The sequence below is a fragment of the Poromitra crassiceps genome, assembly GCF_964638095.1.
Source record: "Poromitra crassiceps genome assembly, chromosome: 3".
NCBI lineage: Eukaryota > Metazoa > Chordata > Actinopteri > Beryciformes > Melamphaidae > Poromitra > Poromitra crassiceps.
The window spans coordinates 93,328,583-93,351,730 of NC_139625.1; the positions used below are offsets into that span (position 1 = coordinate 93,328,583).

At 41.1% G+C, this 23,148-nt stretch overlaps 1 protein-coding gene across 1 annotated transcript in view; it reads right to left on the bottom strand.

Moving 5' to 3' along the window:
* Positions 1 to 23,148, bottom strand: part of LOC310773367 (protein NLRC3-like) — a gene marked incomplete at both ends in the record, with an annotated part of 40,898 nt that overhangs the window by 3,538 nt on the left and 14,212 nt on the right. Inside the window, one exon of the mRNA XM_083633235.1 lies at positions 10,953 to 11,126. Within this exon, the coding sequence (XP_083489361.1) occupies positions 10,953 to 11,126 (174 nt within the window). The remainder of the gene's footprint in view (positions 1 to 10,952; positions 11,127 to 23,148) is intronic.

A 23,148-nucleotide genomic window follows, 5' to 3' on the forward strand; every position in this document is an offset into this window, starting at 1 on the left:
ATTATCCATTCAAAACCCAAATAATATTTGAGATAGCCGTAAACTTAATAACTCCGGCTTAATAAATCTAACATTGAACCAATTTTGGAGAATGACCCATTGATGTGTTTAGAAAGAATAAAGCAGGTGTGACACTGCGTTTGCGGACTCGTCGGGGGATTCTCCTGGTGAAATATCTTTTAATGTGTCGCAGCTCAGTCATATAGTGTGAAAACCACAACGACTCAAAGACTCCTGATTACAGACAGACAGTTGTATAGTGAGAAAGGAACAGAGACTGCCGACTCACGAGGATCTTGTAGTCTGTACGTGCTATAGCCTGTCCAGAAGGAGAGCGGAGGAACTTTCCTCTATCAACCAAGCCTGTTTAGGTGAGTGGAAATTGAACTCACAAACAGTGACTGGATAACATTGCACTGTTGGGCCGGTTCGTGCATATAGCCGACATAGGCGACCGCCTATGTCGCCACCTTGTGAAGGCGGCAAGATGAAAAAAACAAACAACCCACACAATGGGTCAATCACGCTCATACTGTGGCGCTGCACCAATGAATGGGCTTCATGCACCTGCAGCACCCGCCTACCTGCTCCCGCGGTGGCCCGCCCTCACCCCAACAATGCCACAAAGAAAGAAAGAAAGAAAGAAAGAAAGAAAGAAAGAAAGAAAGAAAGAAAGAAAGAAAGAAAGAAAAAAAGCAAAGCGAAAGAAAGGGGCAGTTTGAAACATAAACATCATGTGTAACCCTAAGCGACCAAAATTGTCTGGTGCCCAGTTCAAAAAGAGGCGAGTGCAAAAGGAGCAAACACGCGAACAGCAGAGGGGTTCCTTGTTAAGGTTTATTGAACCCAGGTCTGCTGCTAGTGACAACGCCATCGGGAGGGATCCACCAAGTCCACCAGCGGAGATGGAGGCCGCTGCCAGCAGCAGCAGCAGCAGCAGCAGCAACAGAAGCACATCTACTACCGTCCGTGCTGCTAACACCATCGCTGTGGCCCTCGCCTGACCTGGTGCTGCACCTTCAAGTCCTTCAAGCTGCTACTGCTAGTAGCACTAGCACATCTACCACTACCGCTGTTGCTAGTACTACCAGCGACGCTGCACCCGGGAGTAGCAGGGAAGACGCCCCTTCTTCTTCACATCCACCGCCACCGGAGCCTGCCAGGTGCGCTGCCTGGCCCGCCATGACCGTGAGCAGGGAAGCCCATCCACCAGAGACCGTGTCAGCTGGCTCAAGCAGCGAAAACGTTACTGAGTCTCAGGATATAATAACTGGACAACAAGATGATATTTTGAATCCTCCCAGCAGCAGCGCAACTGACGTTACTGACTCCGAGCATGAGGATATTATAACGGTACAAGGTGAGGAAGATTTTAATTTGAATGATCCCAGCAAATGGCCAGAAATAATAACGAAAGGACTAAAATAAATCTTGATCGAGAGGGGACCATATCAAGTCAAAGGACTTGATACCTGTAATATACAGGCTTATTTTTTTTTAAATCAAAATTATTTTTCTATTTTCTAATAATTCTATTTTCAATATATGTTCCACCTTGTATTCTACCTGTCTATAGGTCCGTTTGTGTGCTTTCCTGACCAATGTGCGATCTGAACTTTGTTGTATCTCTTAAGGCTGGCTCAGACTACATGATTTATGCCAGATTTACCCCTCCCGAGAATCTGAGGAGAAATCTGGCCTGGCAGCTTGCCAAGCTTGGTCGGGCCGATTATCTGGTAATGTGAGCGGTTTGCAGATCCAATCTTAACCCTCCCAATCTGATCACAGCCTCATCGGGGCCGTCCCGATCATATCAAACATATTTGATATTTAGGACTGAAAATCTTCGCGAAGAATACATCATCCTGCTGCTGCGCAAGACTCCCGTCATTATCGTTAATTGACGCAGCTCTTTTGATGTGCATCAATTTCTGCTCCTATAGCGCACTGCAGGCATCAGATAGGCTACCAAATACCAACAGCACAGTTTTGGTTGGGGAAAATGTCACTAATTTATATCACAATGAATGACCAATGAATAAAAAGTTGTTATACCGTAGTTTCAAAGCCCCTGCCAGTCAGAGGCTGTAATCTCCTACCTGTCTATCAGGCAGTGTGGGGGAAAAAGGCATTGCTGCTGCGGGAAGCAATCCAGTCTATCCAAACTTTTGCCGATCTGATCTCATCATGACATGCAGCAGGGAAATATATGTTGGTAGCCGATGAGTTTAGAGCGTTTCCGAAGAGCGTTTCTCACTTGTTCAGAGTCAGACAATCTTGCTATGTGTCGCGTTGTTTACTCGCTTGCTATATTTAAACTGCCGTGAGATTTGTTTTGGGGAGCATAATGCGAGACAGGCGGGGATGAAAGTGTGAAGAGAGGAAAAGAGGAGAGAGGGGAGAAGGCGGAGCGCTCTGGTCTCTGCTGAACCCGCCGATGAGGCTGCGAGCAGATCGGGAGGGTTAAGATTGGATCTGCAAACCGCTCATCTGTGCTGAACATCGGGCCAAGCTTGGCAAGCTGCCAGGCCAGATTTCTCCTCAGATTCTCGGGAGGGGTAAATCGGGCATAAATCGGGCCAAAAATCCTGTAGTCTGAGCCAGCCTTTACACAATATGATCTATAATTGTAAATCGTTTGATACGGTCGTTTCCTTGTTTGTACCCGTCTACATTCGGCGGTTTATGTAAATTTGTAATTGAATGTACTTCCGGTTTTGACTGTATTTAACTGTCATGTCCACCTACTGTGGCACAACACTGAGGAAGGCCTGCGTGCCGAAACGTTTGTTGCTGTGCTGCTGCCCTACCCAGACTAAGGTATTAAACCCATAAAAGGACATTTTGTGTGCTGGCTTTTTCTGCTGTGACTTGATATTGCATGTGCCCTGTACCGGAGCTGTATATTTTGGGAGTGTGCTCGCTGTTCACTTTTTCCAGGATGTTTTCTCAACCCTGCTGAACACAGGAGGGGCAGCAGATTATGGTGCAGAGGTCGCAGCACTGAATGCCTACTTCGTACCGCAAGTAAACACTGCGATCGCCCGTCAAGCTTTCTATCAGATAACACAGAAACCAAGAGAGACTGTGCAGCAGTTTGTAACAAGATTATGTCCAGCTGCTAAAGACTGTGCTTTTGCTGCAGACCCATCCTCCACCTATGGCCATCCCTGCTGCTGCTTCTCCCTCTGTTCCATCCCTTACATCCCACCCCTCCTCTGTGTCACACTCTCCCCATGTTAATGTTAGTCCCATCCCCTACATCCCACCCCTCCCCCCATCCCCTGTGTCACACTCTCCCCATGTTAATGTTAGTCCCATCCCAGGCCTCTGGCGGGGATGAGGGCCGTGCTTCATGATTTGGCAGAGCTATTAACTCATTGAGTGCCAGCCACTTTTGGAGAACGGACGCTCCCAGTGCCAGAGTTTTCAGAGCGTTTTCAGTGATTTCTCGAGGCCCACAGAATATTGTGTGATATTACTATGTAAACACAGAACACGCAAAAAGAACAAGGAGACTCTATTGTATCATCAGCAAAAAAAAGTTTATTGATACCATTTTCCGTTCTTTAGTTATGAGCCGGAGAAGATAGGTTGTTTTCAGCGTTTTCAGGCATTTCAAATTATAAGCTGAGATATTCAGCCTTTTGTGAAATGCAGCATTTCAAGCACATTCACTGACTCTAGGTAATATTTTCTGATGTAGTGATGTGGTGTAGTTGTGTCCTGCCCTGCGTGCCCCACCCCCCTCCCCCCCCCTCAGCTGAAAACTCCTCCCCACACTAACACACAGCCTCACGCACGCAGCGTCTATTTTCGGAGTGCTTTTGGTGCGCCGCCTCCCAGGCAGCGCAACATGGAGAAGCCACACGCGGACTGCAGTAAAAGGTTTGGCTTTTCATTGTCGGCTGCTGCTTTTCTAGCGGCTAATCGTGTGGAGAAACTATGCTGACAGACAGACAGAGGCAGAAGGGCTCAGTTGTGTGCGCGGATTGACTGTGTTCGCAGCCCCCGTCAGTTGCAGCCAGAACAATCTACATGGCTCTGGGCTGCAGCATGAGCGGGTTCACTTTGATCACGGCTATTTCAGGCTGTGTATTCCTGACATTTCTGTAATCTGGAGAGCACTGTCGCCACCTAAGGGTTCTGTAAAATAGGTTATAGACCTCCAATAGCTACAATAGTTGTACAGGAAATGCGGAAGGCTTTGATCGACGTCCCACCGTCAAAAAACGCATTGGACGTCGAAAGACGTCCGTGGCACTCTACGTCACTATTTAATTGGACGTCGTCCATGGCACTCAATGAGTTAAGCCTGTTAGGAGGCTCATAGAGTCTATGGTCTCATAGCACCACACAGTGTTGATTTGATTGTTTGTCTTTCAAGAAGCTTCAAGAAGCAGCTATAACTGTGTTGTTTTCCTCTTTTTGTTTTGAGCATTTTGAGCAGATTTTACTTTTGAGATGTGTCCAAGTGACGTGTGGCTTAGATTGTGTGGTGTAAATGGCACCTCATTTAGTCCATAGAGTGTCCTGAGATTCTGCTATAGGCGACGAGCGGGTCTCTGTCCCTCTTGACAATTTTTTTTTGGTAGCAGTTATTGCTGATGTAATCCACTGTATACTGTATGTGGTGGTATTCTTATGCCGGCTTATTGTCACAAGATCACAATTCCAGTAATTCAGTGTTTTCTTTCTGTGCTTTTGTGATTTATATATCTATGAGTATGACACAGGTACATTTTGGTACAATGCAGATGTTAGTGTAATTCTAGGGAGGTGAGTGTAACAAAAGTTGTTATGGCATGTATAATTACACTAAATCTGTTTTCTATCTCTGTTATTTATGTTATCTTAATGTATATACCTGTCAGTTTTCTTTTAATCCCAACCCCACCCCTGCTGTCTAGCAATGTAACTCCTCCTTCTCAGTGCCTCTTAATTTCCTGTGTACGCCCCACCTCTTCCTCTTTAATCTGTTCCTTGTTGGGTGATATTTAGCTCTATAATCTATCACATTCCATCCTATAATCTCTGATCATTTTAGTTCATATTTTTGTTAGTCTCACCTTTATGATGTATGGATGCACCTGTTAGATGGTAGATTTCAATGTATCGGTCCTTGTATAAATGTATTTTGACGAGTTAAATCTGACAGCTGAACTTCCGTATTTCCCCTTGGTTTAATTTGTGGAAGATTGTGTTGGGGAGATGTGGAGAGTGTGGAGGATATATTTTGTTCATTGTTCTGTCTTGTCAGGTATGTTTACTGTGTTTTGTTTCACACATATTGTTACGTTTTCACAATAAAAACACTGTTTAACGTCATGTGAATCAATGAGTCATTGTGGTGACTCCTCTTTAATCTGTTCCTGGTTGGGAGAGGATTGTGTTGGAGACGTGGAGAGTGTGAAGGATTGATTTTGTTCATTTTTCTGTCTTGTCAGAAATACATGGATGACAAAGATACTCCGGTTGTCTGGGTCCTTCATTTCAATCACACACAACACAATGCAGAAGTCCACCAGTTACACATACATACATACATACATACATACATACATACATACATACATACATACATACATACATACATACATACATACATACATAACAGTTACTGTATTCATCAAGTAATAATAGATTGTTTTAAGTAATTTCAGACAACAGTTGATTTTTTGTCTGTTATTTGTCGCCACAAACACAGTTCCCTCAGGATTGCACTACTACCAAGGGTTGCCGAGCATCATGTTGAGACTATTTCACAACTGCAAGCGAGCTAAGCTAGCTACTTTTAGGTTAGCACTATTTCAGCTTACTCTTCGTAATGAAGGTTAACTGTATCGATATCACTGTCACTGCTACTCACAGAAGAACGCTATTTGAATGCAGCCTAACCAATGTTACATTGGCTGGAATGCCTCTTGTCCAATCAAATTGCTCGGCCGGAAGTACCTGTAACTGTTGTATAAGATATTGTTGCACACGCAAATAAAGCATGGGCTACAAGCGCTGCAGTAAAATATGGCGGACCAGAACAACTTCTGACTTGTGTTAATTTCGTCTACGAAAACTATGACGAAAGATGTTTGTCGACTATCTTTTTCCCCAAGGCTAAGACGAGACTAATATGCTCAGACCTTTAGTTTCTTTGACTAAGACGAGACTAAAATATACTCAAACTTTTAGTTGACTAAAACTTGACTCAACAAAAGCAGGATGAGATTGACTAAATATGATTAAAATCAACAAGGACATTTGACAGGGGCTAAGACTAAGACTAAATAAAAAATAGACTACAAAATTAACACTAATTATAGACTAATTATAGACAGTTTTCCCCCTCATGCAGCAGTTCAGTTTCCTGTGTTTGCAGAATCATAGATGTGTGGCATTTAGCTGTCTCAAAAACACATTTACAGAGATCACAGCTACAACAGAACTCACCCAGTCTTAGCTAAGGGTCTTATCTATATGTGTATGATGCATTGTATTCCCACAATTTACAGTTACTTGCTTGGCTACGTTATATCCAGAGAGGTCTGAGCGCTTTCCACACAGCACAGCCAGCCTCCTTCCCTTCTCGCCTCAAACAGGCCATTATATCTGAGGCCCTGTTTACACTGCGACGCTCCCCCCATAAAATGGCAAACTTTTTTAGCATTAGTGCCTTCCTTTTTCACGGTGACGGCGTTATTTGGGGGTGAAAACGCAAAGAAATCAAAACAGGTCCCAGAGTGGAATTCTTGAAAACGCTGCCCCTTACTGTTGCCATGTAAAGTGGAGAAATGCAATTCAGGTGTTGACACAGCCCCCCTTCGCCATGGAAGACAATGGTAGGCAATAGGAGCATTGAACTAGCCCAATACTATACAGCCTTATGGCACAGGCACAATGAGTCGCATTGAAATTCAACAAACGTGATAACGATTTGCTAAAAACACAATCTGCGTTAAGTGCCCGCTAACGTCGCACAGCCTATTAATCACTGTCTCCCGCATTGAATAATTGAAGACAACTCACTGTCTGCAATGCATTTCCTCAAGTGAAGTCCTAATTGTGCTCAGGTCTTTTTTATGTTGCTTTACTGGGTTTTTATTCGGTAATCCAATCTGGAGCAGTTTATTAGGCTACCATTGTGACTTCTGTGTCACTCTATTGTGTGGAAATTTCATTTAAACTTTAATTACAAAGATAAATCAAGCCTGTTAGAAACAGACAGAATAGGGGAAGCTATAGGTGTTTTTACGTCGTCTAAACATGGCCTGAGTCAGACAACTTAACACTTCATTCCATGTTTGAGGTACTGTATCCCAGTGAAACAATTCACAGAGTTAAATTTGCTTACAAATATAGTAGCAGATAGAGTTTTGCAGGTGATATATTTTCTCCGTGTCACTACAGGACAGGGACAGCATCATTTGTATGTGCAAAATGGTTGGTTCTTGAAGAGATCACTGGAGAACCTGGCATAGATACAAATGGGGAGCCATGGCCAGGACAGATATTGTGTATTTGGAAAGTATCCCTCTTTTTGCTGAGAGCAGGGAAGTCAGTATACACTGAACATACAGTGGCTCAGGTGAACTGCTATAAAAAGCACAGTGACATGTGGTATTATGGGAACAATAGCAGCTGCACGGTTTGGGACAAAGACTTTGTTCGGTGGTCTCATGCGTCTTTTATTCAAATGCAAAGAATTTTCAGCCAGTGTGCATGTTGTTCATGCAGAGTTTCCTTTCCTGGAGCTAGAGAGGAATCTGTGAATGTTGTGGTAACACTACCCTCAGCAAGATGTGTTTCGAATAACGTTGGATTAGCTAGCTAATTTAGGGATGGACGATAATGCAATATCTTTTATCATCTTTCAGTGGAATTATATTGTGTAAGGTGAAAATCATTGAAAAAATAATAATTTGAGAGAAAAAATCTGGGCCTTGAAGGTTTTTGAAATTAAGCATATAGACTTGATGTGCCTCTGCACAGTTTAAGGCCCCTATTCTCCCACAGGCCTTCGGCGCTAAAATGGGCCTTAAACGCAAAAAAAATGTGCCTTGCGCCTGCCTCGGGAAGATATCAATATGGCTTTACGCTGCCAAATGCGCTTTAGGCCGAATGGGCGTGGCGCAGTCCCAGAATGGGCCAAAATGGGCCAGAATGGGCGTGTCGGCCTTAAATGCCGGCGTAATGATATCTTCCCACCTGGCGTAAATTTAGCGCTTTGCGCTTTTGAAAACCAGGCCTATTCAGTGCGCTGGTTGCATGGAGCATTCCTCTGGCTCTCCTCTGTCACCCTTCTCTGTGTCACTCCCTCTCTCTTGCTCATATCAGTCTGACAGGCACAATACGACTCTCTCTCTGTGACTCCCTCGCTCAGACAGACACAACACATAGCAGCACCCAGCTTCCCATAGGAAAAAGAAGTTGTAAGTTCAGTGCCTGGTATGTCCCAGCATGCATTGTGATGCTCCATTTAGCTACTAAATAGCAACCAAATGAGCCGAAATAGATATAAAAGGTAGTTCTAAATAATGTGTAATGGTAACACAGCCTGCAATTGTAGAACATTTCAATATTGGACCAAATAAAACATCGAAATGAAAACACCACCCTATGTGAAACATATATGTCCTCCTGGGCCTATATATACCCCTTGTCGATTTAACGTGATTTAGATAAGTGACAGCGGAACGCGCTTCTACTGGCATCTGCTATAGCCTACTGTGATGTCTGCTCCAATAACTTGGCCCTATTTCACATTTAGTTTTACAATAAAAACACATTTATGCAATGACTTTACATAATGTAGGGTATATTTATGTGCATCATCCTTCCTGCAGCAGGCGAGAGAAAATTATATCTTTCTGGACAAACTTTCACCAATCTAATAGGCTATATTTTTCTAGCTGATGCATTTAGAACATTCTTTTCACTTTGATCTTGCTATAGTGTAGGGTATATACATGCTTGCAGTATTTAAACTGCAGTTAGATTGGTTTGAGAAGCATAATAATATGGAATAATAGCCTATATATGGAGACAGACAGACTGGATGAAGGGAGGGGGGGGGGGGCAGAGCGCTTGGCTTTTGTCTGGTTTTGCTGGACCACTGGAATTGGAGCTTAAAAGGCAAGCGTGCGATTCGTTTATTGCACTTATCCAATGAGCATGACGGTGCATAATTTTACGCTTAAAAGGCGTGGCTGTAATGCTTTAGGCTGCGTGTAGCGCCAACACGAAGATATCAAGCTGGTCCACGCCCACTGATTTGCGCAGCGCCAGGCGCTCGGCCTAGAAACAGCACTGATGCAACGATAGGGGCCTAAGTGTTCACACATTCAAACCTCTCTAATTGTTGTCTGTCTGTGAGCTTCTGTAAAACCTGCTAGTTCTCATTAAAAAAATTGCTCCGTATTGTAGTAATACCTTGATCCATGTCTCAAACTATGCCGTTTGGGTCCTGGAATTGACGAGAGTCCTTGAATTTGAAGTATAAGAAGCCATGATTGTAAGCCATGATTGTGATGAAATGGGATAATTTGGGTATAACAACCCACAATTCTGCTGTCTGAACTGATGAGAAACTCAAACCAAATGAAGAATAATTAGAATCGTTTTAAGTTTATTCTTTTGAAAAGTCAACTAACAAGTAACAAGTAATATATTTTTAAGATGTGTACATAGAATGTGATAATGTTCATGTAAAATTATTTTTTCTTTGATATTAAATTTGGATGTCTTGAAAGTGTGTTACTGTTGCCTTTTATTGACATTTTCATTAGTTAACTTTGTTGACAGAGGTAGCCATTTGGTGTCAAGCATACTAAAAAGCTTTAACAGATGTACACAGGAGATATGGTGGAATTTTTTTTATGTATGAGTACCTGTGCATTGAAAAGTGACGCCAGGGTCTGAATGGCAGTATTTATCAGTATTTATCATTTACTATGAATCAATTGAATATCAAATTCAAAATATCACTAGGCTGTAGCTGTGCTCCATTCTATAAAATTAAATTAAGGAAAATACTGCTAATATGCAGCAGACTTGGTTGTAAAATACAGATAACATATATCTTTATACCTTTGTACCTGGACATTTATTTGGCCATCACAAATACTGAGTATTTCCCCAGACACAGAGCACACCCATACCAACAAATCATACCCTTGATATGCTCCACACATGAGTCATATCAGTGAAATATCAGAGTCAAGATATCAGTTTGTGTTGTATTTGTACACCCTATTTCACCATATTTTCTTCAATGACAACAACAAAATGACATGCACCAGATTTGTTCATATTATAGCCAAATACTGAGTCCACATATTTCCAATATATGGCATGACCCATGAGTGCATATTTGGATATTTTATTTAGTGTGTATGTCAACATTAGATGTATCTGGACACAATATACTATATGAGGCAAATATGGCTCAGTATTTGACCTGACATGAAGTATATACAAAAAAATCTCCGGATATGCGCCTAATTCTTGCAGAGTTCGTAAAAAAACATATCTTGGTTCTGGGGTCTTTCACGCAGTGCACCCTGCTTGTTTTGTCCTGCATCTGAGTGTGATTGCTGTGTTCACATGTGCAAAAACAAACTGATCTTTAGGGGGAAACACTCCCAGTTTCAAACAACTGCTCCAAACGAGCAGATGTGAATCCACTCTCTGATTCAAGATCACCACATGAATGTTTCAGCTAGTGAGCTTGGTGGGAGAAAGCTCCTCTCACCTTAATAACAGAACTGTGTGTGAAATGAACAGCATGAGGCTCCAATGAGGAGCGACAGCTCTATTTAGCCACAGTGCGGACGTAGCCGGTCTGACAGAGAACATGTCTAGCAGATGTTGCCTCTCCATACGTGAGAGTCCAGTCTCCAGTGTGACATAGAAAATGTGTGATTCTCAGCCTTCTAGCAAGCATTGCCTCTCCCTACCTGAGAGTGTCCAGTCTCCAGTGTGGATCCTCCAGTACAGCAGAGAGCAGCTTCACTCCTGAGGCTCCTGGATGATTGTAGCTCAGGTCCAGCTCTCTCAGATGGGAGGGGTTGGAGCTCAGAGCTGAGGTCAGAGAAGTACAACCTTCCTCTGAGAGCATACAGGCTGACAGCCTGCACACACACATGCACACACACACATGCATGTGCACGCAGGCACGCACGCGCACGCACACACACACACACACACACACACACACACACACACACACACACACACACACACACACACACAGAGTGATGTATAGTTTGCTGTTCTGGGTGATAAAACAATACTGATTATCTTGATTAAATTGTCCACAATCTCAAAAATAAAAGCAGCTGGATACAGTTCAATAATATGCAGTCAGGCTGGACCTTGTTGTCCTAGTTTTAGTCATGAACATTGATGGATTCAACATGTGATCACTTCCTTCTCTGTAGAGTTTGACATATCTTCAGTTAAATCAATATCCCACATACTTTCAACATGGACTTATTTATTTGTTCAACATGGACTTATTTATTTGTTCAATATGGACTTAATTATTTGTTCAACATGGACTCATTCACAGTATTTGTTCAAGATGGACTTATGTATTTGTTCAACATGGACTAATTTATTTGTTCAACATGGACTTATTTGTTCAACATGGACTTATTTTGTTAAACATGGACTTATTTGCTCAAAATTGACTTGTTTATTTGTTTAAAATTGACTTATTTATTTGTTCAACTTGGACTTATTTGTTCAAAATTGACTTCTTTATTTGTTCAAAATTGACTTCTTTATTTGTTAATGGACTTATTTGTTCAACATGGACTTATTTATTTTTTCAACATGGACTTATTTATTTTTTCAATATGGGCTTATTTACTTATTCAACATGGACTTATTTAGTTGTTCAACAAGGAATTATTTATTTGCTTAGCTTGGAGTAATTTCTTTATTCTACACATACTTATTTATTTGCTCAACATGGACTTGTTTATTTGTTCAACATGGACTTATTCACAGTATTTGTTCAACATGGACTTATTTATTTGCCCAACATGGACTTATTTATTTGTTCAACATGGACTTATTCACAGTATTTGTTCAACATGGACTTATTTATTTGTTCAACATGGACTTATTTGTTCAACATGGACTTATTTGCTCAAAATGGACTTGTTTATTTGTTTAAAATTGACTTATTTATTTGTTCAACTTGGACTTATTTGTTCAAAATTGACTTCTTTATTTGTTCAAAATGAACCTATTTGTTCAACATGGACTTATTTATGTTTTCAACATGGACTTATTTATTTTTTCAATATGGGCTTATTTACTTATTCAACATGGACTTATTTAGTTGTTCAACAAGGAATTATTTATTTGTTTAGCTTGGAGTAATTTATTTATTCTACACATACTTATTTATTTGCTCAACATGGACTTGTTTATTTGTTCAACATGGACTTATTCACAGTATTTGTTCACCATGGACTTATTTATTTGTTCAACATGGACTTATTCACAGTATTTGTTCAACATGGACTTATTTATTTGCTCAACATGGACTTATTTATTTGTTCAACATGGACTTATTCACAGTATTTGTTCAACATGGACTTATTTATTTGTTCAACATGGACTCATTTATTTGTTCAACTTGGACTTACTAATTTATTCAGCAATCAGTATGGACTTCTTTTTTATTATTCTGACTCTGTAAACCCTGAACAACTTGACAGACAATTTGAAACTGGGATGTCTATTGGACCTCCTAACAAATAAAGGAAAGAAAAGGGTCAATGGCGGATTTAACATTAGTCTCACCTTATATACTGATATCTAAGTTGACATACAAGTTTTAACCTGATTTTACGGTACAATAATTTACAAAATGTTAAGTAATAATATAATAGTAAAAGTACATCCTGACCTGAGAGTCTCCAGTCTACAGTGTGGACTCCCCAGTCCAGTACAGAGCAATTTCAATCCAGAATCCTGCAGCTCATTGTTACTCAAGTCCAGCTCTCTCAGACTAGAGGACTGTGAGCTGACAGAGGCCAGAGCTTCGCAGCTTCTCTCTGACAGCCGACATGCACTCAGCCTAAAGGACAAGAAGACAATCATGTGGAAATAGTATTCTGTTATATTTAATGTCATTATTGTATTACTTCTACTGACAGATTGTAATGATGAGGCCCTGGTCTGAAGCAGGTCCACTATGTTTGCATGGTGCTGTATGTAGGAGGAAATCCCTTCACAACTTATGGACACCTTAATTGTCTCCATCTTTAAAGGATGGCTTTACCGATAATCAACCCACTTTGTATCATTAATCATGTCGGTAATATAAGCACATGGGCAGTTTTTACCATCTCTATCTGTTTTGGTAAATATAAATGTGGTATCGAAATCAAAACAGATTATGATTTTCTCATGAAAAACAAGACAGGAAAAGGACACTAGATTGTAGTTACTGCGCTTTGCATTTGTACTACCTATATATCTGTATTAAGGTGCACAGAGTGCAGTATCTGCATTTTTGCAGTAATAGGTCCATTAAAAATCCTTAATGTATACATATATCTATACTATAATGACGGGATCGTCTGTCTCTCTCTCTCTGTCTCTCTGTCTGTCCTTCGCGTATCTCGAGAACCGTTGGTCGGATCGACTTGAAACTCGGGGGGTGTACTGATGGTGACCCGACGGAGGGCGGTGCCCTGTTTCCGTGCGATTCGGATGTGAAACACGTTCGATATTTGAATATTTGTCTTCAGTTCTGCTCCTTCAAGCCCTAAGCCGCAGCCACAGCTTGACACTAAGTGAGAGTAAACACAGGGTCGTCACTTTAAGACCCTGTGTTTACATTGCTGTGAGAATGAGGGGGGCCAGCATCCCATCCTCAGGTTCCAATTAAAAAATGTCTAGCAATGCAACAAGTGGGCAGCACGAAGGAGCAAAGAATAGTAGGAGAATATGTATTTGTAATCTGAATAAGCAGCATTAATATTCATGTGTCATCAAGTCTGTCATGAATAAAATCAAGTGGAAATAATCAGTAGAGCTCAGTGAGATTTCTAAGAGATTTTTACGTGGCTATAATGGTAGGCTATAATGAGTCACGCATTCAGAAATAATATCCTCTAGGGCCACGGCACTTTCGGGAACCCCCATCCTGTGTAAGTAGGGTTCCCAGAGTAAAACCTGGCCATTTCTACCACTGCTTATGGATGAGCATCATCTGCTGCATGCCATTGAGAACCGTTGGTCGGATCGACTTCAAACTTTAGAAGTGTGCCTTATTGTGCAGTGCAGTGCCCTATGGGCATAGCGCCACCTACTGGCAACAGAGAATTTGGTTTATCTTAAGAACCGTTTGTCCGATGGACTTCAAATTTGGGGAGTGATGGGAACTCGACACAGTGCAGTGCCGAATTTCGTGCAATTCAGCACAGCGCCACCTACTGGCCACACAAAAAGTGGTTTATCTTGAGAACCGTTCGTCCGATCGACCTCAAACTCGAGGAGTGCACTTATGGGGACTCAAGGGAGTGCAGGCAGCTGCATTATTCACAGTATTTATTCAACATGGACTTAATTATGTGTTCAACATGGACTCATTCACAGTATTTGTTCAAGATAGACTTATGTATTTGTTCAACATGGACTTATTTATTTGTACAACATGTACTTATTCACAGTATTTGTTCAACATGGACTAATTTATTTGTTCAACATGGACTTATTTGTTCAACATGGACTTATTTGCTCAAAATGGACTTGTTTATTTGTTTAACACATTCACTGCCAACAGTTTTTTCAATACTGTAGGTAGCTTCTGCCAAGGGTTTTTTTGAGGATTCTGGCTCATCTTTCAAGAGCCGAGGATTATTTTCTGCTAGGACTTTGTGAACACAAAATATCTGAAAAGAACTAATAGAATGTGTGCTTTCTCTGTCTAAAAGAGTTAGTTTGTAGAGTTAGTAGTTATGTAGGCATTAGCAGTTGAATACAGCATGGTTTCAGCGTCTGAAAAGGAAAGCTGAGAAAAATGCATTCTTGTGAAATTCGATAGAACAGGCAGAACAGTCACTTTAACCATTTATTTTTGGCATCAGTGAGACATCAGACATCTAAACAATATAGTTCTGAACAGTAATTTCCTCCATAACAGCACCCCCACCCCCCTCTCCTTCAAACTCCTCCCTCCGTGGGTGTGTCTCTGGTGGCTTTGCAGCGTGTGTCACAGGCTGCCTGTGTGCTGCTGCCTGTCTGTGCTGCCTGGCTGCTGGCGGCCGCTCGTCGGGCAAGTCTGGATCGGCTTGTTTGTTTGTTGTGAGCTGGGATGAAGCTGCATGCGATTCTGGGCTTTCTGCTGTGTGTTTCAAAGTGTGTTGCACCCAGAATCTATTTTTGGAATCCCCCACCGTTGTGCGCCAGCTCCCAGCGCGAAAGCGTTTTCGCCAATCCATTCTCATGAGGATGGATTCCTCACGCTTTTTCCTGCTGTTTTTGCTCAGCTTTCTCTAATCTGGAGAGCACTGTCACCACTTAGTGGGTCGGTGGAATGGGTTGTACACGTTCGGTGGCTCCCATATTTTTATAGGAGATGTAAAAGGGTTTGATCAACGTCCCACCGTTTTTTTTGACGAGTTAACTCGTCAACGGCAGTCAACCGTTGGATTTTTTTTGACGAGTTAACTCGTCGACGGCAGTGAACGTGTTAAAATTGACTTATTTATTTGTTCAACTTGGACTTATTTGTTCAAAATTGAATTCTTTATTTGTTCAAAATTGACTTCTTTATTTGTTCAAAATTGACTTCTTTATTTGTTCAAAATTGACCTATTTGTTCAACATGGACTTATTTATGTTTTCAACATGGACTTATTTATTTTTTCAATATGGGCTTATTTACTTATTCAACATGGACTTATTTAGTTGTTCAACAAGGAATTATTTATTTGTTTAGCTTGGAGTAATTTATTTATTCTACACATACTTATTTATTTGCTCAACATGGACTTGTTTATTTGTTCAACATGGACTTATTCACAGTATTTGTTCAACATGGACTTATTTATTTGTTCAACATGGACTCATTTATTTGTTCAACTTGGACTTACTAATTTATTCAGCAATCAGTATGGACTTCTTTTTTATTATTCTGACTGTAAACCCTGAACAACTTGACAGACAATTTGAAACTGGGATGTCTATTGGACCTCCTGACAAATAAAGGAAAGAAAAGGGTCAATGGCGGATTTAACATTAGTCTCACCTTATATACTGATATCTAAGTTGACATACAAGTTTTAACCTGATTTTACGGTACAATAATTTACAAAATGTTAAGTAATAATATAATAGTAAAAGTACATCCTGACCTGAGAGTCTCCAGTCTACAGTGTGGACTCCCCAGTCCAGTAGAGAGCAATTTCAATCCAGAATCCTGCAGCTCATTGTTACTCAAGTCCAGCTCTCTCAGACTAGAGGACTGTGAGCTGACAACAGAGGCCAGAGCTTCGCAGCTTCTCTCTGACAGCCGACATGCACTCAGCCTAAAGGACAAGAAGACAATCATGTGGAAATAGTATTCTGTTATATTTAATGTCATTATTGTATTACTTCTACTGACAGATTGTAATGATGAGGCCCTGGTCTAAAGCAGGTCCACTATGTTTGCATGGTGCTGTATGTAGGAGGAAATCCCTTCACAACTTATGGACACCTTAATTGTCTCCATCTTTAAAGGATGGCTTTACCGATAATCAACCCACTTTGTATCATTAATAATCTCGGTAATATAAGCACATGGGCAGTTTTTACCATCTCTATCTGTTTTGGTAAATATAAATGTGGTATCGAAATCAAAACAGATTATGATTTTCTCATGAAAAACAAGACAGGAAAAGGACACTAGATTGTAGTTACTGCGCTTTGCATTTGTACTACCTATATATCTGTATTAAGGTGCACAGAGTGCAGTATCTGCATTTTTGCAGTAATAGGTCTATAAAAAATCCTTAATGTATACATATATCTATACTATAATGACGGGAGCGTCTGTCTCTCTCTCTGTGTCTCTCTGTCTGTCCTTCGCGTATCTCGAGAACCGTTGGTCGGATCGACTTGAAACTCGGGGGGTGCGCTGATGGTGACCCGACGGAGGGCGGTGCCCTGTTTCCGTGCGATTCGGATGTGAAACACGTTCGATATTTGAATATTTGTCTTCAGTTCTGCTCCTTCAAGCCCTAAGCCGCAGCCACAGCTTGACACTAAGTGAGAGTAAACACAGGGTCGTCACTTTAAGACCCTGTGTTTACATTGCTGTGAGAATGAGGGGGGCCAGCATCCCATCCTCAGGTTCCAATTAAAAAATGTCTAGCAATGCAACAAGTGGGCAGCACGAAGGAGCAAAGAATAGTAGGAGAATATGTATTTGTAATCTGAATAAGCAGCATTAATATTCATGTGTCATCAAGTCTGTCATGAATAAAATCAAGTGGAAATAATCAGTAGAGCTCAGTGACATTTCTAAGAGATTTTTACGTGGCTATAATGGTAGGCTATAATGAGTCACGCATTCAGAAATAATATCCTCTAGGGCCACGGCACTTTCGGGAACCCCCATCCTGTGTAAGTAGGGTTCCCAGAGTAAAACCTGGCCATTTCTACCACTGCTTATGGATGAGCATCATCTGCTGCATGCCATTGAGAACCGTTGGTCGGATCGACTTCAAACTTTAGAAGTGTGCCCTATTGTGCAGTGCAGTGCCCTATGGGCATAGCGCCACCTACTGGCAACAGAAAATTTGGTTTATCTTAAGAACCGTTTGTCCGATGGACTTCAAATTTGGGGAGTGCGCTGATGGGAACTCGACACAGTGCAGTGCCGAATTTCGTGCAATTCAGCACAGCGCCACCTACTGGCCACACAAAAAGTGGTTTATCTTGAGAACCGTTCGTCCGATCGACCTCAAACTCGAGGAGTGCACTTATGGGGACTCAAGGGAGTGCAGGCAACTGAATTATTCACAGTATTTATTCAACATGGACGTAATTATGTGTTCAACATGGACTCATTCACAGTATTTGTTCAAGATAGACTTATGTATTTGTTCAACATGGACTTATTTATTTGTACAACATGTACTTATTCACAGTATTTGTTCAACATGGACTAATTTATTTGTTCAACATGGACTTATTTGTTCAACATGGACTCATTTGCTCAAAATGGACTTGTTTATTTGTTTAACACATTCACTGCCAACAGTTTTTTCAATACTGTAGGTAGCTTCTGCCAAGGTTTTTTTTGAGGATTCTGGCTCATCTTTCAAGAGCCGAGGATTATTTTCTGCTAGGACTTTGTGAACACAAAATATCTGAAAATAACTAATAGAATGTGTGCTTTCTCTGTGTAAAAGAGTTAGTTTGTAGAGTTAGTAGTTATGTAGGCATTAGCAGTTGAATACAGCATGGTTTCAGCGTCTGAAAAGGAAAGCTGAGAAAAATGCATTCTTGTGAAATTCGATAGAACAGGCAGAACAGTCACTTTAACCATTTATTTTTGGCATCAGTGAGACATCAGACATCTAAACAATATAGTTCTGAACAGTAATTTCCTCGATAACAGCACCCCCACCCCCCTCTCCTTCAAACTCCTCCCTCCGTGGGTGTGTCTCTGGTGGCTTTGCAGCGTGTGTCACAGGCTGCCTGTGTGCTGCTGCCTGTCTGTGCTGCCTGGCTGCTGGCGGCCGCTCGTCGGGCGAGTCTGGATCGGCTTGTTTGTTTGTTGTGAGCTGGGATGAAGCTGCGTGCGATTCTGGGCTTTCTGCTGTGTGTTTCAAAGTGTGTTGCACCCAGAATCTATTTTTGGAATCCCCCACCGTTGTGCGCCAGCTCCCAGCGCGAAAGCGTTTTCGCCAATCCATTCTCATGAGAATGGATTCCTCACGCTTTTTCCTGCTGTTTTTGCTCAGCTTTCTCTAATCTGGAGAGCACTGTCGCCACTTAGTGGGTCGGTGGAATGGGTTGTACACGTTCGGTGGCTCCCATATTTTTATAGGAGATGTAAAAGGGTTTGATCAACGTCCCACCGTTTTTTTTGACGAGTTAACTCGTCGACGGCAGTGAACATGTTAAAATTGACTTATTTATTTGTTCAACTTGGACTTATTTGTTCAAAATTGACTTCTTTATTTGTTCAAAATGGACCTATTTGTTCAACATGGACTTATTTATGTTTTCAACGTGGACTTATTTATTTTTTCAATATGGGCTTATTTACTTATTCAACATGGACTTATTTAGTTGTTCAACAAGGAATTATTTATTTGTTTAGCTTGGAGTAATTTATTTATTCTACACATACTTATTTATTTGCTCAACATGGACTTGTTTATTTGTTCAACATGGACTTATTCACAGTATTTGTTCACCATGGACTTATTTATTTGTTCAACATTGACTTATTTACACTATTTGTTCAACATGGACTTATTTATTTGCTCAACATGGACTTATTTATTTGTTCAACATGGACTTATTCACAGTATTTGTTCAACATGGACTAATTTATTTGTTCAATATGGACTTATTTGTTCAACATGGACTTATTTTGTTAAACATGGACTTATTTGCTCAAAATGGACTTGTTTATTTGTTTAAAATTGACTTATTTATTTGTTCAACTTGGACTTATTTGTTCAAAATTGACTTCTTTATTTGTTCAAAATTGACTTATTTATTTGTTCAAAATTGACTTCTTTATTTGTTCAAAATGGACTTATTTATTCAACATGGACTTATTTATTTTTTCAACATGGACTTATTTATTTTTTCAATATGGGCTTATTTACTTATTCAACATGGACTTATTTAGTTGTTCAACAAGGAATTATTTATTTGTTTAGCTTGGAGTAATTTATTTATTCTACACATACTTATTTATTTGCTCAACGTGGACTTGTTTATTTGTTCAACATGGACTTATTCACAGTATTTGTTCACCATGGACTTATTTATTTGTTCAACATGGACTTATTCACACTATTTGTTCAACATGAACTTATTTATTTGCTCAACATGGACTTATTTATTTGTTCAACATGGACTTATTCACAGTATTTGTTCAACATGGACTTATTTATTTGTTCAACATGGACTCATTTATTTGTTCAACTTGGACTTACTAATTTATTCAGCAATCAGTATGGACTTCTTTTTTATTATTCTGACTCTGTAAACCCTGAACAACTTGACAGACAATTTGAAACTGGGATGTCTATTGGACCTCCTGACAAATAAAGGAAAGAAAAGGGTCAATGGCGGATTTAACGTTAGTCTCACCTTATATACTGATATCTAAGTTGACATACAAGTTTTAACCTGATTTTACGGTTCAATAATTTACAAAATGTTAACACGTTCACTGACAATGACGTGTTAATAAGTCAAAAAAAATCCAACGGTTGACTGCCAATGACGTGTTAATACGTCAAAAAAATGATTTTTTTTTTGACCGTGGGATGTGCATCTAACCCTTTTACATCTCTTATATAAATATTGGAGCCACCGAACGTGTACACCCATTCCACCGACCCACTAAGTGGCGACAGTGCTCTCCCAGACTAGAAAAAGCAGAGCCAAAACTGCAGGGGAAGGCGCGATGAAACCATTCTCATACTGTAGAATGGATTGGCGAAAACGCTTTCGCTTTCGCGCTGATTGCTGGCGGTGAGGGATTGCAAATTTGCATAATAGATTACGGGTGGAACACACTTTGAAACACGCAGCATAAATAAGACCAGAATCGCAAAAGCTTCATCAAAGCTCTCAACCGAAACTCCAAGAAACGAGCGAGCCCATCCAGACTTGCCCAGCGGCCGCCAGCAGACAGGCACAGCAGCAGCAGCAACAGAAACAAGCTTGTGACACGCCCGCTGCAGCCAAGAAGAACACACACGGAGGGAGGAGTTTGAAGGAGAGGGGTGTTTCCTGCTGTTATGGAGGAAATTACTGTTCAAAACTATTGTTTAGATGTCTGACGTCTTACTGATGCCAAAAATGAATGGTTAAAGTGACTGTTCTATCGAATTTCACAAAAAGCTATTTATCTCAGCTAAAATTTTCAGACGCTGAAACCATGCTGTATTCAAGTGCTAATGCCTTTAGACAGAGAAAGCACACATTCTATTAGTTCTTTTTAGATATTTTGTGTTCACAAAATCTTAGCAGAAAAGAATCCTCAGGTCTTGAAAGATGAGCCAGAATCCTCAAAAAAACCCTCTGGCAGAAGCTACCTACAGTAAAAAAAAAACAGCTGGCAGTGAATGTGTTAAGTAATAATATAAGAGTAAAAGTACATCCTGACCTGAGAGTCTCCAGTCTACAGTGTGGACTCCTCAGTCCAATAGAGAGCAATTTCAATCCAGAATCCTGCAGCTCATTGTTACTCAAGTCCAGCTCTCTCAGACTAGAGGACTGTGAGCTGACAACAGAGGCCAGAGCTTCGCAGCTTCTCTCTGACAGCCGACATGCACTCAGCCTAAAGGACAAGAAGACAATCATGTGGAAATAGTATTCTGTTATATTTAATGTCATTATTGTATTACTTCTACTGACAGATTGTATTGATGAGGCCCTGTTTGCATGGTGCTGTATGTAGGAGGAAATCCCTTCACAACTTATGGACACTTTAATTGTCTCCATCTTTAAAGGATGGCTTTACCGATAATCAACCCACTTTGTATCATTAATCATCTCGGTAATATAAGCACATGGGCAGTTTTTACCATCTCTATCTGTTTTGGTAAATATAAATGGTAAATGGCCTGCATTTATATAGCACTTTTATCCAAAGCGCTTTACAGTCAGTAGGTACATTCACCCATTCACACAATGATGGCGGCAGGTTACCACGCAGGGTGCTGGCACTCCCAACGGGAGCAATTTGGGGTTCAGTGTCTTGCCCAAGGACATTTCGACATGCAGCCTGGAGGAGCCGGGAATCGAACCACCAACCTCTTTTATCCAAAGCAATTAGTGGACGAGCCGCTCTACCTCCTGACGACCCGCTCTACCTCCTGAGCTACAGCCGCCCTCTGTGTTTTCCTCACAGAGAAAAATGCTCACGCTGCTGCGTGCAGAAACTCCGCCCCCGCCAGCTGCAAGTCATTGGGCTTGTGATTCTCCGTGGATGTGCGCATATTTAAAAATTAAAAATAAACAATAACAACCACCCTCGGAGCAGATTCCGCGTCTTGAGCAGAACGTCCGCAGTTCCATTATGACACGTTGTGACCAGTGGGCAAGCCCACCCCCTTTCCCCTGAAGATGCGGAAGTCTTTGTTTAAGCTGTAATTCCTTAAATGGCAACTTGAGGCAGGACTCAGAAGTCCCATCATTCCTGTTAAAATGCTCCACTTTGTAACAGTAATTAAACATCTTTACAGCGTGGACCGAAACACACTTTTGGTCTAAATAACTAATTTCACCTTTTCATAACAACTGTGGGGGGCTCATATCTTATATAACTCGCCCGTTTGGAGTAAAATAGATGATAGAAAAGAGGGTGATTGACAGATCACATGTCCAGTGATAGCGCAGCTTGCCGATCACGGACCAATAGCAGGCGGAGCTGTTGCTCGGGGAAACTCCCATTTGACGTGAGGTGTGGAAGGACTCAACCCATTCCCTCCCACTCTGCTGACGAAAAATCAAGATGGTGACGGCCAACGTTTGAACTCCGCCAGAGAGAATAAATTTAATGGGTGAGCTACATCCATATTATTTATGGTTTATCTATGGTTGTGACGTAAAACACCTCACAACAGAGCGCTTTGCCAGAGGAGGAAATGGGAGCTCTCTATGAGGAAAACATAGAGAGACGGTAAACACTGCCCATATGTGCTTACTTTACCGAGATTATTGATACAAAGTGGGTTGATTATCGGTAAAGCCATCCTTTAAGAAGGGTGACAAGGCAGCGTGCAGGAATTACTGCAGCCTCTCCCTTTTGTCCACCACTGGGAAAAATCTAGCTCAGGTTTTGGCAAACAGACTCCTCCCCAGACTCCTTGGTTCTGGCAAAAAAAACATCAAAATACTGAGACTGTTGCATGACATGTCAGCCACAGTACTCAGTGGCGGTGG